We start from the raw sequence: 16,634 nt of genomic DNA, 5'->3' as shown, positions 1-16,634 counted from the left end.
GGTAATTTGAGAATCTGAGTGCAATACCGGGAGTGAAAGGAGGGGGCCAATTTCGGTTTACAATGGATGCAAGGATAATTTGATGATTAAAGATACTACAGTGTTGGACAAAAAAAATAGATACTATGGTGCATTTGACACAGGTTAGGAGTAAATGAATTGAGTTTGGTATTTCGTATCAAGACCCCACCCTCCCCAACCCCCTCCCCCCCCTCCCCTCCCCCCTCCCCCCCACAACCCAATATTGCCAACCGAACCCATTACAGCCTTCCCGTTTCCGACCATGTAAAGGCAGAGTATAACCTTTTGCAGCCTTTTTAAGTGCACCGGGATTGCTACTCAAAGGGCGGTTGTAGACATTTACTAAAACATGCACAAAACCATCTGATTGCCACTAAACCATCAAGGAAATCCCCCAGAGAACATACTGCGCAAAGCATATATTTCCACCTGACAAACCGGCCGTAACATACAGAAATGCTTCACAGCCACAGGACGGCATATAATGAAAGTTCAGGATATTCCATATTCCCTGGCAAGATGCACATGGGGAGATAGTTGCAGAGTTACCCAAAAGAAGACAGTTGTAACAGGCCTAGAAGTAGAGTTTAGGGCCGAAATACATGGAAAACGTTGAAGCAGAAAGCGACCAGCAGCTCAGAAGGTTGTTCCATTCCATCCAAAGAAGGAACCCTGTGAGACAAAAGGCCGTCGGTAAAAAATCTGACGCTGAACTGAAGAGGAGCGACAAAACAGAAGCCAACGCTGCTAAGCTCGCTGACTTATGATACCAAGGAGTTAATTACATGACCTAGTGCTGGTGTAAAGCATGCAAACACTGTGCATATTCTTGGCTTTGATTGGCCTAAACAAATTAAGAAGAATGCAATGAGAAGAAAACAAAAAATGCATTGCAACAGCATCTTTTTGACATGTATCAAGTTAAGGTCAACTTGCCTTGGCATCATAAAATTTCAGGAAGAACCGCGACTTGGGGATGGACAGCTTGGTTTCCAGGATCGAAGCGATTGCGGCGCTCAGCTTCTTGTTCACGTCGGAGTTCAGACCGCCAATTGACACCAACTCGCCATAGGCAGCAGGCTGCTCAGTCCCACCAAAAGCAATGGGGACTGACCCCTTCAACACGATCATCACATACTGCCACATCCAAAACATAAGTCGATTAATGTTCTTAACTACCAATATAAAAGCTTAGAAACAATACGTCGTATTTTGGTACATAATATAAAATATAAGAGAATAAGCTTCGGTCAATAAACATCCCAAGAAAAGAACATGACTTTCTTCTGTCTAAGGATGATCTCAGAGACCACTGTCCCACAAGATCCGGAAAGCTTGTTTATCAAAGGCTTAGGTGAACCAGTTAGATGCTGCATTTGCCACATGAAAGATAAATATTACTGTTTTATGTGACCACTTCAAGAACTTAAAAAACAATGCAGAGAGAGAGAATCATCGCCGCCATTAACTCCCTATAATGATACACAGAAGTGCACTTTCAATTGCCGCAATACCCCCGGAGCTCCGCCGTCGTGCGATTTAGTAGATACATAGGTCAACTACAAGCTGCGAGCTTAATGGCCAGCACACGCATGCACTAGAAATCGAGCTGTTTCATCAATTAAGACTTTCTAAACGCATCCTAATCAAAAGATCTCAGCATGATTCAGAGCGAGGATCACACTAAAAGCTTAGGGTTCGGCTCCAACACTTGGGTGTCAGTTCGGCTTAAAAAAAGGTTAAACATCAAGACCGACACCAATTTAGTCAGCAAGACATCCGGAAGCTAATCAGAAACCTAGTCAATAGAGCCCTCATAAGAGAACTAGTCTCTGAACCCAACAGTTGTCGGAAACCAAAAGATCATCGACGATTCAGGACCTGGAGGAACAACAAAAAATTCGCAAAGAAAAGTGCCAAAATCACAAGAACCATACACTCAAGACACGAACAATCGATTGATCTCCAGATAAAAACCACACCCACTGATCCTATTAGGCTCGACAGTTGTACCCGGAGCTTTAACCGGTGGTCCACGAAATGGCCATCCGAAAGGGGGGGGGGCGCAAAACACAGAGCAGCGTGTGCACGCAGCCATAAGTAGATAATCATATGAAAGGACAAGATTAGGTCTCCCGCAGACAGGAGAGTGTAGCAGGAAGAAGAGGAAGGAGGAGAAGAGAGAGAGAGAGCGTACAGCCTCGGGCTTGCCGATGAGCTTGGCGACGCTGGAGGTGGCCTCGGAGAGAATGGCGGAGGTGTCGACGCCGTCGAGGTTGGCGTTGGTCGAAATGTTCAAGCAAGGCATCTCGGCTTCGTCGTCTTCTTCGCTCTGTCGAACTCTGATGCTTCTTGTTCTATCAAAACCAGGGTTGAAAAGAAACCCTCGCTGCCTCCTAACCCCAGGGCTATTTGGACAGCGGGTCGCTGGACTGGAGCACAGATCTTCAGCTTCTTACGATACCGAAACTACCCTCCGGGCTGAGGCGCAATTTCTTCTAAAGAAAATGACCTAACGATCCATAAACATTGACTCAATATATAATATAATCCTTGAATTTTTAATTTGACCATTTTAATCCTTGAACTTTAATCCAATATGTAATGCGGTCCCTGAACTTTCAATTTATTCAATGTGATCCTCAAACTTTTTAAACATGTTCAATTTAGTCCTTAAATTAAAAGGAAATGTTCAAAGTCATCCCCGAACTTGAATTAATAAAAGGGCTATACCGAACTCTTCCCGTAATTCAATGATTATGTTGAATATGTTTCAAAATTTTAAGGATTATTTTGGTAAAATAAAAAGTTAATGGACCACATTACACATTGGGCTAAAGTTTATAGACCATTTTAGTGAAATTAAAAGCTTAGGAACCACATTGTACATTGAATCAAAGTTCAGGGACCATTTGTGTTATTATCCATTTCTTCTTTTCCAGTGTAAAGTGTCGATTTTGCCCTTCAGGGAGGCTTCCCGTGCCCATCGTCCAAGCCCCAAGCGAAGGCCCAAAGGCCCGTTCCTTGTGGCCCTACCAATATTCTCATTCGAAACATAAATTACTATTGCCAAACTATTATATTTAGTACGCAAATTACAAACATAACGAGACAGTTAGCGACACGACACTCTTTAGATTATAGATGGATTGGTCGTCCTAATAACACAACTCCTTCGGCATGTGTTATGAGCGTGCACAATTGTTCTCGCTCCATTCGTGTTTGAGTAAACTTACGAGATTCATGAATGGTGGAGATTGGAGGCTGAGAATTTCAAGTACATACTATCGTTAAAGAAGAAATGCACGTCACCAAAATGTCTTGGACGGCAATAAACGCCATAAAAAAGGAATAGACGTGGTCATGTTTTGAGAAATTAGGCATCTCAATGTAGTTTAGGACATGAGTATATTAGTTGGAAGATTACGGTTTGTGATTAAGGAAAGAACAAAATATTGGTTTAGGAAGCATCGGGGATATTTGACAACGGAAAATAACCATTAGTTCCACCATTCTATCTAATCACTCGAGGGATGGAAAGGTAGGGATCCTTGTCGCTCCAACCGATCAAGAATGGAGGTCTCACATCGCCGAATTGATTGAACACATGAATCGGTCCGCCAATATACTTGTCTCCTCCTCTAATCCCGCGGGCTATCTTCGTCCACACACAGATCAATAATATTGAGACAACAAATGGACCTAGAGTTAGAGAGACGGCAAATCTGAGTCCATGATTCGATAAGCACATCATCGCCCAGAGTGCGATGATTTTCCCTTAGCATTCATAATACCCTCAAACATAAGACCACCAATATTCACTTCAGAATTCCAGAATGGATTTCGTGCTCTCTTTTTTTAACTTTTTGTTTTATTGCCGGGCTCGTTCCAAAGGGCCGGTTCAACCCGACAAGAAAAGGAGCTTGCCCATTCACTAAATCGGGCCGGATCATTAGCCCAGAGTGCCCGCATTTGATTCTGGCCCGCGAAACGACGTATTGTACCTCTTCGGTTCCCGCCGTTCTTCTTCTTCTTCTTCCCCAGTTGCAGAGCAAAAGCAAGCAAGCGAGCAAAGCTTCACCTTCCAGCTCCAATGGAACCGCCATCGGCGAGTCCCGGCGAACACTCTCTGGACCCCTTAACAAGGTTCACTAGTATTCCTCTCACGCGCCACAAGCTCGCTTCTCTAAGATCTCTCGTCATCAACCCTTCGACTCCAATCTCCTTGATTACCTCCATCTTAGAAGCCCTAAGTCGCCATCTGGAGCACGGTGGCGACTCCCTCCTACTGCCACACGCCCTCAAGCTACTCTCCGAGCTCGCCTCCCACCGTCCTGGCCTCTCGCACGTCATCTTCGACTGCGTGCGCTCGCGCCTGTTCTCGTCCGAGTCGGCGCACGTAGCGGCCGAGTCTCTCGACGCCATTGCGCTGGTAGCAGAACGAGATGAAACCCTGTCTTCTTCCTTGAATGGCCAATTCGATAGCTTCTTCGTCTCGCTCTGCTTCAATCGTTCCGTCTCTGTGCGACAATGGCTTCTTCGAAACGCTGAGAGGTTTGGCGTTGGGTCTCACGTGTCGATCACTGTGTTCCTAGGGTTCACGAAGGATCCGTATCCTTGTGTAAGGGAAGCTGCTTTGGACGGATTGGTCAATCTAGGCAAGTCAAGTGTTTTTGAGGATCGTGGCCTTGTTGAAGGATGCTATTATCGTGCTGTGGAGCTCTTAGGCGATGTGGAAGCTTGTGTAAGGTGTGCTGCCGTTCGAACGGTGAGACGTGTAAAGTTTGCTTTGCCTTTTGATTCTCTAGTACTATGTAATGCAATCATCATAGTTGCGTTCTCTTCTTTGTTTCCATGGCAGTCCTAAGAGGTAGATTCAAACTACGTGGCAACTTTTGTTGTTTAAACCTTAACTGTTTCTAGTCTGTTTTGAGAATTAAACCAGTTCTATTTGGAAAACTGGTTACAAGGGTAACTTAGTGCTTGTTGTCACACACATTCAGGATAGGAACTGGTGACCTGGATTTAGACGGTGCACTTATATGTATAATGGAAGTCAAATTGTTCATTCCTGTTCTTCGCGAAAATGAGTACCAGTAAAAAGATTTATGTGGAGCCTATATATTCCAGCATGCTTCACACAAGCTTTGGAGTTTTGTTGGGTATACTCAATTTCGGACATTTTATTTTCATTTATTTTTCTGTGAATTAGTTCTCTGAATGTTTTGATCATACTAATGTCATCAATCGGAGATGCATTGCTGCCCTTTAGCCATTATCGTTCCTCCAAATAAACTCTTTACTAGAATTTGATTAGGTGTTGGTATTACGAGAATTTGTTTTCCGTTAAATAGTTGATTCCCAGTTTACATGGTGATATCGCTTTGCTAGTTGCTGCACTATATACAATTTGCCACTCATTGATTTCTTATTGGTGTTGATTTAGGTCTGTGACTGGGGGCATATTCTTGTAGCATCTATGCAGGGGACAGAAAAGAGAGAGCAGTCAGATGCAACATTTATCCAGGTAGGCTTGGGAATTCTCTGCTATGTTGTTTCCTTAAAGAGAAAATGGCTGGAAGAATTTTGCTTAACAGTAAGCCATGTGTTTAAGTAATTAACTTGCCAATTTGAGGTGGGGCGGAAAATGTCAGGATTTGGCATTTATTTCTATTCCTCAAGTATAAGTTTTTAGATTTTAGTTGCCAAATGAGTACTTCCGGCATAATCTGTTCAAGTGTTCTGATATTGCACAGAGAATGTGTTTTTGTAGGAGTTATGTGCATTACTTTACATGGTTCCACTGAACCAAAGTCAAAACCAAAAAAGTAATTAATCATGTCTTCCAGCGCTCAAAATTTTCTATTTTAGATTTCATGTTTCTTTTCTGTACAATCAGTGATCATTCTCTTTTATACGTGGTCAACGATGCCCATGGTAGTAAACGTTTAAGCGCTATGCAAATTGGGAGCATGTTAGTTGCCCCAGATAATGTCAAAAAAATACTTCAGAACTTCATTTCAAGTTTCACTGGTGTTTCCTGAGGGTAATTATGTTGGGCATATTTAGAAGTCGCTTTACAATGTGAGTTTGAATCCTTGTAGGATTGTGTTTAATTATGAAACTTGGTTTTATTAGAGTTCTTCCCCGTGCAGATCTATCTTTGCTTTTAATTTGATCATTCCTGATAAGTGATTGTAATTTCTATGGTTAATGGATGGTTAGTTGGAACGCCAAGGAGATGCGGCTAATTTATGCTTATTCTTATGATAATCTGGACATGGATATCTTTAAAAACCACTTTTTCCTGAACTTTTTATTCTTTTCATCTTTTCTTTAATTGATTAATAAAATTGAGTGATTTTGTCTATTCCGCGATAAAAGCAATGTCAATTGGTGAATTTCACTTGACTCCAGAAGTCAATACTTGCTACTCAACAATTATTTTGTTAATAAAACTTGGAGATTTGCAGAAGTTAAATATTGCTTGTGTTGGACACAACAGCTCAACATACTCGGCATAAACTGTAGCAAATGGAGTACTCAAAATAGCCATGTGGTTCATGGGGTTGGCGTCAAATATGAGCTAATTTGAACTTGTCAAGTGCCCATGTATCCGACCAAAAAAAAAAAAAACAAAGTGCCCATGTGAACTACTTAGGTTCAACAAGTCTTAACGAATTTCCTTCTCTTTTTTTTTTTTGTTTCGGAGGGGGGTTGGGGGTGTTGATCATAGGCAAGTAGCTTGACTTGCTAAGACCTAATCTGCACATTTATTACATTGTTCTAGCTTAAGCTTTCTGAAAAGTGGGTTGTCATCTTGAAGTGTGTGATTTTATCTTTACTCACATGAATGATTATGGTCTCTAAGGTAGCCTGTTTAACTAGTTTTCTGATCATGTGGTCATCAGCTTTGTTCTATGGTCAGAGATATGAGTATGGAGGTTAGGGTTGAAGCATTTGTTGCCCTTGGGAAGACACAAACTGTTTCTTTGAAGAATCTGTTACAAAGCTTATCTAAAAAGGTCCTAGGTAGTATGAAGGAGAACAGATCTGTGTGTCAATCTACAGGACCAATTGAACTGTCCGCATCAAGTGTTGCCGGTGCTGTAGTGCATGGCTTTGAAGATGAATATTATGAGGTAATTTCTGGACTTCATTTGGACAGGAATGATATCTTTTCCTTATAAAATCATTTGATTTTATTAAAACTGCCTTCTTGCATTGTCCAATTCAGTTGAATTTATCTAAGTCCTCTGGGTACTGCTAAAGACTAGTACTATTAGCTTACATGATAGATTAAATTGTAATTACATGTTTGCCTTCTGTTTCATTCCTTCGTTGTGCAAAATTCACTTACGGTCTTAACTGGCAGAATATCTGAGATTGGTTTCTTATACACGTGCACCAATATTATGGATACAGAGCATGTCTAACTCTTTAATTGAACTCTACAGCAATCAAGGAACAATAACCTTTCTTTGTTGGGATGGTCATTGGGGACCATCTCCAATGGTCTAAGCACTCCCTTTAAGGCTAGACATGCAAACATGCATATTGCTGTCTCGCTTAACTTGGAAGTCAAGCTCTATATGTTAATCTAATGTAATTTAGTGAATGAAACACATCTGACAAAGAAGAGAACAATTAAAAGAGAGGACCAAAAAATGGCGATGTCGATATGCAGATCCAATATCATGACTTGTGGGCACTGACATTAAGTAACTCCGTTGTTTTTCCCATTAGAGAAGTTTAATTAGATAAGAAAGTTGGTCAACATGCATAATACTCTCTTTATGCTGTTGTGAGCATTAGAAACATCCTGAAGTTTTCTTCTTCTAAATTCAGTATACATGTTGATATATGCCGAATTTCATCTTCCAATTGATTTTTCTTTGAATTACATGCCCTTAATTGCTTCGTTTCTATCTGTCCCTGCTTTGTGGGCATTTTAGAATTAGTCTCGTATGATTGCTTTAACGAGTGGGATCTGTTTGTGGTGAATGCAAAAAGGTCCGAAGGTCTGTATGCCACTCCATGAGAAGGTTATGCATGATTTCTTCTGAGTTTTCTGGTGAGGCTATAAATTTGTTGATGGATATGCTAAATGACGATTCAGTGATTGTCCGCTTAAAAGCTCTGGAAACGATGCATCATATGGCAACCTGTGATCATTTTAGTTTGGAAGTAATGCACATGCAAATGGTGAGCTGAATCCGTTCTTTATATTTCTATTGAGGGCATTGCCAGCTAAGATGTAGACATTCTGAATTTTCTGAAATGTAAGTTCAATGGATTTTGCAGTTGCTTGGAACTCTTGTTGATAAAAATGAATTTGTACGAGCTGCAGTGAGGAAAGTACTTAAATTTGTGAAGTTGCGCGATCTGGAGCTCCTTAAATTATCTGTTGACGGTCTTATAGAGAATCTCGAGACATATCCTCAGGTTTGTTATCTTAAATGAAGTTTAGTTATTTTGCTTCATCTTTCATCTCAAAGCTTGAATATAAAAGATTGATGCTGTATATTTATTTTAAATTCTAGTTTAGTACTTTGATCTTCTTGTCGCTAATGGCTTGAAGTATGTTTAATCTGCAAATTCTATGCCTCACAGGATGAAGTCGACATATTCTCGGCACTCTTCCATGTTGGTCTACGGCATGGGAACTTCGTAGCTTGCTTTATCGATGAAGTTTTTCATGAGGTTAGCAGCTCTCTCTCTCTCTCTCTCTCTCTCTCTCTCTGAGGAGCTTTTCTTTTTTCAGTTAGTGAACTTCTAAATACATCAAGATGAGGCCACTAGAGCCTAAGGAAAAGGTGTGACAATTTAAGAGAGAGTAAAAACCACAGAACTTGCAATCTATAGACTGGCAAGTATATCTAAAACTGCTTTAATTCATTTTAACTGGTGGATATGATTTTTTTTTTTCGTAAATTTTCCTGTGGTTTGGATTAGAAGTGTGTCACTTTGGATAACCTTCAACTCAATAGAGTGGCTTGTAAATTTTGAAATCATATGACTGAATTTGTCATCAACTGGAAGAATCTTGATCTTCATTTGCAGTAAAGTTACTGCTTTTAAGCTTCATATAATCCCCTAGTCCCTTATACTATCTTGATCTATTCATTTTTATCTAATCTTTTCTGTTCCATGGATCAGATAGAGCCTTCTTCTGATGGCAAGTTGAGCTTGGATTGTGCCAGAGTAGCTGCTTTGCTTGTATTATCCATAGCGGCCCCTATATTTGCTGAACAAAATATTGGTGAAATTCCTCCGAGAGTTTTTTCTTATGCAGTTACCCTTTTGGGGAGGATCTCTCATGCTGTTGGGGATATTACTAGTCAAAATGCCCTATTCGAATATTTTTCTCAGGGCAGTAGTTGCATGGAAGATAACATTTCTGAATTTGTAGAGCAGATATTAGCGAATTTGGGTAAAGATGGGGCTGCAAGTTTAGCTAGCAACCAGATAAACGATCTTGATCAGTTTCCCCTGGGGGAAGCTACCTTTGAGCACATGAAGACGTATGCCTGGAGACTCTGGCAGCCAACAGAGGAACCAAAGTTAACTGCAGAACAGCTACAGATTCATGATGATTTAACCAGGTTCCTGAATGGTATCTTTACCAAGGTCAAAGCCATCTGGCCCTTGGTAAAAGCAGGCTTTACGAATGAAGTATTAAAGATTTTGAGGTAGTAATATGACAGGGTCTTTCTTTCTTTACACTCGTTATGAAATTGAATTGGCAGTTTCTACTAAAGTTGTTTGGATTAACATTGGCTGGAGCAGCATTCAGATGCAATATCAAATTTGTCCTGTTTATACTACTGATAAAATTTTGACTGAACAAAACTGCTAATGTCTGATGAAACTTGAACATGAATACTGGATAATCATTACTTATTGTGACATCCATCTCCCTGTCTTACTGAAGTTGTTATTTGGTTGGTCCAAACAAATTCAGAGTCTTAAGTTTACTTTGCTGTTTATTTTCTCCACGTGAAAACCGCCCGAGTTTTATAAAGATCAATTTAGCAGTTGATATTTAAGAGGCTTGTTAATTAGGAAACTGATAGAGACTGGGAGTTGGATTGTTATAGATTGATTTTCTAAGGTCTAGGAACTATAATGATTGAGATTCTTGTTGATCTTTGTCTTTCATCATTTTTCTTTTCAAAAATGAAAGATACTTATTGTAAACATGATGCAATAATATTTTGTGCCCAATCAAATCGATCATGTACCAAAATTCCATATGACTATTCAGTGAAACACAGCAGTTGGATTGCATGCCCTCCCTTGGGTGATTTAGGTCCTATTTGGCTACTTTCCACTGTAAAGATGTTGATTTTGTCTGAGTTTTGGGATAACTTATGCTTCTAACCTTTTTGTTCTGCTTTAACTTGAATTGATTGGATATAACTTGTATAGGATATCAAACACCTGTATTTTTCACGAACATATACCTATTCATTTAAAGTTGTTCTTAAGTTATTCCATTTTTAACATATTAAGATGTTATTTTGGGTAAGGCCAACTTTGAAATATATTCTGCTTTATTGACTTTTTTTTTTTTTTTAATCGCCTCTTTCTGAGCTGCCTTAAATTCCCAATGTTGATTCATTATCCTAGGTCGTATTTGTATGAGGTTGTCTTGCTACAATGATTCAAACCCCCTTTTCTTGATAGGGTTTGTGAGGAAGAGCTGGAGACAGTAGAGACAAAATGCACTGGTTCTCCAGCACTAGCATTCACTTTGCAATATATAAGGACTTTGAAGTTGCTTGCTAGCGCTTCGTCCTATTTTCATCCCACCGTTGGTCAATGTTGTAGAGTAGTTAGTCAGCTGGACATTTTACTGGTAAAGCTAGAGAGGACACTCAGGGATTTGAAGTGCAGGTTCACAGGGTTGTCTAAAAAAGATGAGTTGTACCTCATGGAGCTTACAAGTGTTTCCTTGACAATGAATTTCTCAAAATTAATGACAGGCTGCAGCTATAGTACCAATTTGAAAAGGCTAGCAGCTGTATTGTCACGGGTGGAGTGCCTTCAACAAGAACATGGTGTTGGGCCATCCTCGTTCTTATCTGAACTGAAGAAGTCAATGCCTGATATTCATTCTGCTGCAGGCAGCATGTTTTCCGTTCCGCATTTCTTAAGGAAGATGCTTGATGCTTTCTCTGTTAAGCAATTTGAGCTCTCAAGAACACTCCTGAGCTTATCTGCAGAAATAACTGTCCCCGATAATGATTCAGAAAACCCTTTTCATTTTATTCAGGGTTTACCTGTTGGTATACGACTAGAGATTACTTTGCGCAACATCTCTAGGGAGAATAGACTGTGGCTAGAGATGACGGTGGGAAAAGAATCAAAGCAGTTTATCTTTCTGGACCTGAAGTTGTTTGGAGGATCCAATGAGTTGAGGAAAGTGACCTATTTTGCGGCCTATTACAAAACTCCAAAAGCAGTGTCATTCACCTTGAGAGTTGGTATTGGAGTGGAATGTTTCCCTGAGGATATTCATGCAGGCATGAACAGTGGGGGACCAAAACGTGAATTGACATATCTTTCTCCTGTAAGTGAAGTCTACTTTTCTGCTAAATCTCAGAAGTTAACTTGAGCAGTCGAGGTGGACAAGCTTTGTGAGACCATTACTGTCGAAGCATGTGCCTGAGTAAGTATCATCGTCATCATCAAGAGCAGCACTAGACGCTGCTATCAGATTTAGACTCTGGGAAGCTTCTAAATGAGCAACAAGAAGTTCATTTTATAGAGAGGTATGTTTTACCTTACATTAGATCCTTTTAATTACTTACTAATTCACATTGCCAATTTAGCAACTTGAAATAATGCAATCTCAAGTACAGAATATTTTAGACTAGGATTGTAGATCCAGTCCTAAAAGTTGTCTATTCTGGCAGTTTGTGACTGATCCATTAGAGCTACTCTTTTTCTTAATAATGCACTGAAGATTGGTCTATATGTTGGAAAGTGACATTTATATTTTAGGTGTAGGTGCCTGAGAGGAAGAAATCGTATCACACCTTCTTCATCCTTGGACGAGTGCTCTTTGGGCAACCTGTTGTGCCTCTATGGGGCTTTGTTGGGTGAGAGCTGATCAATTGAGCAAGAACTTTGGGTATGCAAGGTATTGTTATCACTTGCCGCAAGTTGGAGTGCGTATCATCAGCCTCTCTTTTGATTTTCTGGTTGGTTTGAAAGAGCAGAACAAGAGAGCTTTTGAGGATGGAGAGTCCTCTATTCAATATCTTGTTACAAAAGTGGCTTAAAGTTCTACACCTTTGGAATTGAGGGAATATACTTTTGGATGTAAATGCTTTTTGTCTTGTGAATGAATCTCTTTTTGATACGTGCTCTTTTTATTCATGGGATGGCACCCCCTTAGTGCCTCACAGTGAACTTATAATATCAAAGAAAAAGAGCCAGTGGGGGTCACTTTGCAGCTGTAGAGCAGCTAGAGGAACCAGAAGATCTCAATTTTGGTAAGAGCATTAAAATCCTGTTATAAGCTTTTTTGGCCTTCAACTTGGTTCTTGTGAAATATTCAGCTTTTATGATTGTGCATCCACAGTTGGAAATGGAAGTTCTTATTCACTTTTCCCGTTCATTCATCTGCTGTGACTTGTTTACTGGTGATGCAAGTGATGACAATTGACGAAGCAACTACTGCATTTTTTTGCTGCTGTTTCTTTTTTATGGCTGCTGTTAGATATTATTGATCTTAGCAGCATATTGACTTGCATGGTCGCTTTGACATGACAAATTGATCCCGTTTATCAGTAAAGTTCATTGTCAACGATGCCTCTGCAGTAAGAAGGTAGTGCAAACTACTGGAGTCAATTGTCTTGTGAGAAGTAAATAATTGAGGCAATTCTGGCCAAGGAAATTATTCTGGAGAGTCCTAGCTAAGCAAAACTTATTTGACCATGCCTCTCATGAATATGTTTTGGTTCACTTCCTAGATACTCTCTGAAGCTCATTGTCTTCACATATTTTGCAAACTCTTGAGTCCTAAATTAAATTATAGGATAGCTTTTCACATCATGGATTTTCTGGTTGGAGTTTCAGGGTGGTAGGAGGCTAGGAGCTACATTGTATACATTGTAGCAGGAGACATATCTTTGTAGACATGCATGCAATTTCTGACTGACCCTATTTAATTGAACTCAGCCTTGAGACAACTACATATGTGCATAAGGAGTACCCTGTCTGTCATCTACATGTCCACCCTTTCTTAATCATCAAGTCGGTGTTCTGAACTCCATTTATTTTGTTGAAAGATGGATAAGTTCAAAGATACTTGTCAGTTTGATGATTTACACATCCTAAACTTTCCCCTTGGGACACCGATACACCAATCTTTTTTTCTCACAAATTATCAAAATTTGTACCAGTGACCTAACATTCTGTCATGGTTCTGTCCATAATCGCCGGTAGAAATACGACATGGCAGCATGCATGGAAAATGCCAAGCAGATGGATTTGACGTGGCTATGAACGTGTCTCAAGTCTACTAAAAATGACATCACAAAGTTCTCTCTCTCTCTCGGATTCTGAAGGATGGAATTAGGGAAAAACTGGGGCAAAGGGTTAGGGTTTTTATTTGAGTCTTTGCTCAATTGAAAAAGGAATTTTGTCTCATTGCCAAATCCATGCTTTAGGACCAAGATTTATCAAAATGGAGGCTTACAGCCAACTGATTTCTTGATTACGAGGTTCACATTGTTCGATTCACAGATTGGGCCAACATTTTGATTTGAGGTTTTGTTGTGGGAATTGACGACATTGACGACCTACTCAACATCTAATTTATTGGTAAGCCTACTTAAATCTTATTTTTGCATTTGCAGTAGGGTTTTGTGATTTGATTTGATTTGATTGACGATTATGTATCGGTATCTAACAAAGGCCAAAGCATAAACAGGTTTTGTTGTTTTGCCGCAGATGGACTGCCAATTTGTCGGCTACACTCAACTTGGGTAGCTTTATGGAGTCTGGAGAATATGTGATATATACTGGTCTTGTTGAACACACTCTTGGGGGTTGAAGCCTGAGTAGTGAGTTGTGCTATGCCGGTAACCTATATGCTTAAACAAGGCTATACAATTGCTGGTTATACCTTGAAGAGTGCAGTCGGGCAGACTAAATTGAACATAACTATTTGAGAAATGAAGCGGGAGTTTGTTCATACCTATAAAGACTTCATGAGACCATGGCAGAGCACTTTTGCAGGGCATTCGTGAAAGCTGGATAGAAATGTGATGCCAATGAGAACAACTAGAGCGAGACTTTTAATGGGTTCATCAGGAACTCCAATGTATTTCTGAGATCTCCCACCGTCTGCAAGCACATGTCCTCCCTCCCAAATCCACCATAAATCTATCATTATCAACGTCAACTTGAAACTTGTCCTTAATACATGGTCTTGCAATGCAAAACCTAGACATAACTTTTGGTTCCTCTACCTTTGCCCTGATTCTTGGACATAATTCATCTCTTGTATCTACCGTCAACTTCTTTTTCTCATACATTCTCTCCATCAATATTGTTCTTATCCCTCTAACATATCAAGGCACATTTACGCAGACCGGAAAAAACTGTAGAAGGAAGAAAGTAGAATGGAGGAAAAGTTCAAATGGCATCATATTCAAAGTACAATGATGAATGGAGGAAAAGTTTCAAATGGCATCACATTCAAAGTACAATGATTTTCCCCCTTATAAAGTTCTTTCCAATTTGTGTAAATTTGCCTTGCACAATTATTGATATGTTAGAGGGATGAGAACAACATTGCTGGAGAGAATGTACTAGAAAAATCAGTTGATGGTAAAAGAGAGGGATTGTGTCAAGAATCAAGGCAAAGGTAGAGGAAGGAAAGATGTCTAGGTTTTGTGTTGTAAGAGCATCTATAGAGATGAGTTTGAAGTTGATGTTAACGATGATAGATTTGTGGCGGATTTGGTAGGAGGGACATGTGCTTGTAGACAATGGGATATATTTACTTCTCTCAAATATCAAACAAGAACCCTGAAGCCAGATGCACCAATTATGTGAAGTGCAAGGTTAATCATTATGTTGATGATTGTTTGAAGAAAGTCACAGAGAATTTTTATTGCCAACATTGAACAGGAAAAAAAATTTAGCCAATGTAAACTGATGAGCTGATATTGCCTCCTCCATTCAATAAGCTCCCGAGGAGACCCAGGTAAGGGTGCAATATCCCAAAGGTTTGAAACCTAAAAAAAATTGCGAGGATAATACGTTTCGTACTTGAGTATATTCACTAAAACTTATGTATGTTTTCTGGCTGAAAAGGCGAGACAAAAAAATATCTGAGACCAGCCACGGTGGAAGGGACAATCTAGCAGACAAGCAGATGCTAACACAAGAACTAGTGCTGTCAGGTCCCAATCTAATGTTATTAGATCTGAGAGAAAAAAGGTGAGTAGTTCACTCTGCTTCCATTATGACCAAACTAATATGCTCAATTGGTTTCTTTGTATGAGAATCCACTTGCAGCTTCGACTTAGATATGGTCTTTTTGGGTTTGAATCCACTAGCAACTAATATTTGAGAGAATAACCTTCTCAAGATATTTTTTCTCTCTATTTTCACAACTGAACTGGGGCAGTCATTTTATGATTCTTTCAGTTGACTGACCTCCATCATAACATGCTTTCTGTTTGGTAATTCAGTTGCCTTGTAGTGGCATAATCCACGAAATCTTAAGAAGGAATGCAAGTCATGCTCCACTCTGAATATGCGCCTGGACTGAACTGTGCTGGAGTTGGATGTGATGCAGTTGGTTGTGCCGAAAATGGATTTACTGAACTTGGATATGCTGAAATATGGATGTGCTGATTTGCTGAACATGGATGTGCTAAACCTTTGGACCCTCTCAACATCTCTGCTGAACTTATGTTGATGTTGTAATGCTTTCATTTTGTACTGAATGGTGTTGAATTAGAAGGGATGACTGAACTATGGAAGATGTAATTGGAATGGTGGATATATTGAATTTTGGAGTTTGGGAACAGCTTTCTTCTGTTACTTTAAGTGATCTTGCATTCTTTTTAGAAACAGGTGAAAACTTTTATTTACCTTTCCAAGGACTGATGGTTCCTCGTAGGAGTACGTGTTCTCGGGTCTGCATATGTATGAACTTCTTAGCAAGGTGTAAAAGAACAACTGATTCAAGGTTGAATTAGATTTCTGGCACTGAACAACGAAAGCTTTTTCAATGCTAGAAAAAAGAGTTCCAAAGATATTACTTTCTTAATGTTAGTTGAAAGATACATTTCTTGTTAATACTATGTTCTATGGATGGTGCACAACAAATCCTTCTTCCAGTGCAATACTTGAGTTCCTTTTACATTGAACGAAGCAGGATGAACCCAATAAGCTCCAAATTTACCGAAAGAGGGAGATTAATAACTTATCTTACACAATAACTCATTTTGGTGTGAGGCTCAGTAGATTAGGTTAGAACAACATTCAATTTCATGCTTTTTTTCTTATTAAATGACAATACAAAGATACGAAGTTCACTTTGGCAACGTTTGACAATTCTTTGGCAGGCCAAAAGTTTGGTA

At 39.7% G+C, this 16,634-nt stretch overlaps 2 protein-coding genes and 1 long non-coding RNA gene across 5 annotated transcripts; 2 read left to right on the top strand and 1 right to left on the bottom strand.

Moving 5' to 3' along the window:
• Positions 1–425: 425 nt before the first annotated feature.
• Positions 426–2,436, bottom strand: LOC115745871 (macrophage migration inhibitory factor homolog). 2 transcript variants are annotated; one of them, XM_030681487.2, is made up of 4 exons: positions 2,219–2,436; positions 958–1,158; positions 807–865; positions 426–693 (listed from the first exon to the last, which is right to left on the bottom strand). In XM_030681487.2, exons 1-3 carry the CDS (start codon positions 2,327–2,329, stop codon positions 812–814), a joined length of 366 nt encoding a protein of 121 aa, XP_030537347.1. In that variant the 5' UTR covers positions 2,330–2,436; the 3' UTR covers positions 426–693; positions 807–811. The 2 variants fall into 2 exon arrangements, with proteins under 2 accessions (XP_030537347.1, XP_030537348.1); XM_030681488.2 differs by lacking the exon at positions 807–865.
• A 1,586-nt stretch (positions 2,437–4,022) lies between these two features.
• Positions 4,023–14,653, top strand: LOC115745867 (protein SIEL). Of its 2 annotated transcripts, XR_007199158.1 has the most exons (10): positions 4,023–4,789; positions 5,468–5,548; positions 6,933–7,163; positions 8,035–8,226; positions 8,326–8,466; positions 8,635–8,724; positions 9,181–9,713; positions 10,711–11,755; positions 12,031–12,524; positions 13,987–14,653. XR_007199158.1 is itself a non-coding variant. In XM_030681481.2 (8 exons), exons 1-8 carry the CDS (start codon positions 4,115–4,117, stop codon positions 11,639–11,641), a joined length of 2,874 nt encoding a protein of 957 aa, XP_030537341.1. In that variant the 5' UTR covers positions 4,023–4,114; the 3' UTR covers positions 11,642–11,798. The 2 variants fall into 2 exon arrangements, 1 of the variants encoding a protein (XP_030537341.1); XM_030681481.2 differs by lacking the exons at positions 12,031–12,524; positions 13,987–14,653 and having other exon boundaries at positions 10,711–11,798.
• A 695-nt stretch (positions 14,654–15,348) lies between these two features.
• LOC115745873 lies at positions 15,349–16,174 on the top strand. Its single transcript, XR_004015968.2, has 2 exons — positions 15,349–15,483; positions 15,738–16,174. It is a non-coding gene; the product is annotated as an uncharacterized LOC115745873 (long non-coding RNA).
• Positions 16,175–16,634: the final 460 nt, after the last annotated feature.

Source organism: Rhodamnia argentea, chromosome 7, assembly GCF_020921035.1.
Source record: "Rhodamnia argentea isolate NSW1041297 chromosome 7, ASM2092103v1, whole genome shotgun sequence".
Lineage (NCBI taxonomy): Eukaryota > Viridiplantae > Streptophyta > Magnoliopsida > Myrtales > Myrtaceae > Rhodamnia > Rhodamnia argentea.
This window is presented reverse-complemented; position numbering and strand designations above follow the sequence as displayed.

Excerpts from the sequence above, each read along its gene's own strand:
- LOC115745867 (XM_030681481.2), top strand. The coding sequence starts at position 4,115 with ATGGAACCGCCATCGGCGAGTCCCGGCGAACACTCTCTGGACCCCTTA. Across the intron at positions 7,164-8,034 it reads TTGAAGATGAATATTATGAG|GTCCGAAGGTCTGTATGCCA; the intron begins GTAATTTCTGGA and ends GAATGCAAAAAG. Across the intron at positions 8,227-8,325 it reads AAGTAATGCACATGCAAATG|TTGCTTGGAACTCTTGTTGA; the intron begins GTGAGCTGAATC and ends TGGATTTTGCAG.
- LOC115745871 (XM_030681487.2), bottom strand. The coding sequence starts at position 2,329 with ATGCCTTGCTTGAACATTTCGACCAACGCCAACCTCGACGGCGTCGAC. Across the intron at positions 1,159-2,218 it reads TCATCGGCAAGCCCGAGGCT|TATGTGATGATCGTGTTGAA; the intron begins GTACGCTCTCTC and ends TGGATGTGGCAG. Across the intron at positions 866-957 it reads TGAAATTTTATGATGCCAAG|GCCAATCAAAGCCAAGAATA; the intron begins GCAAGTTGACCT and ends TAATTTGTTTAG.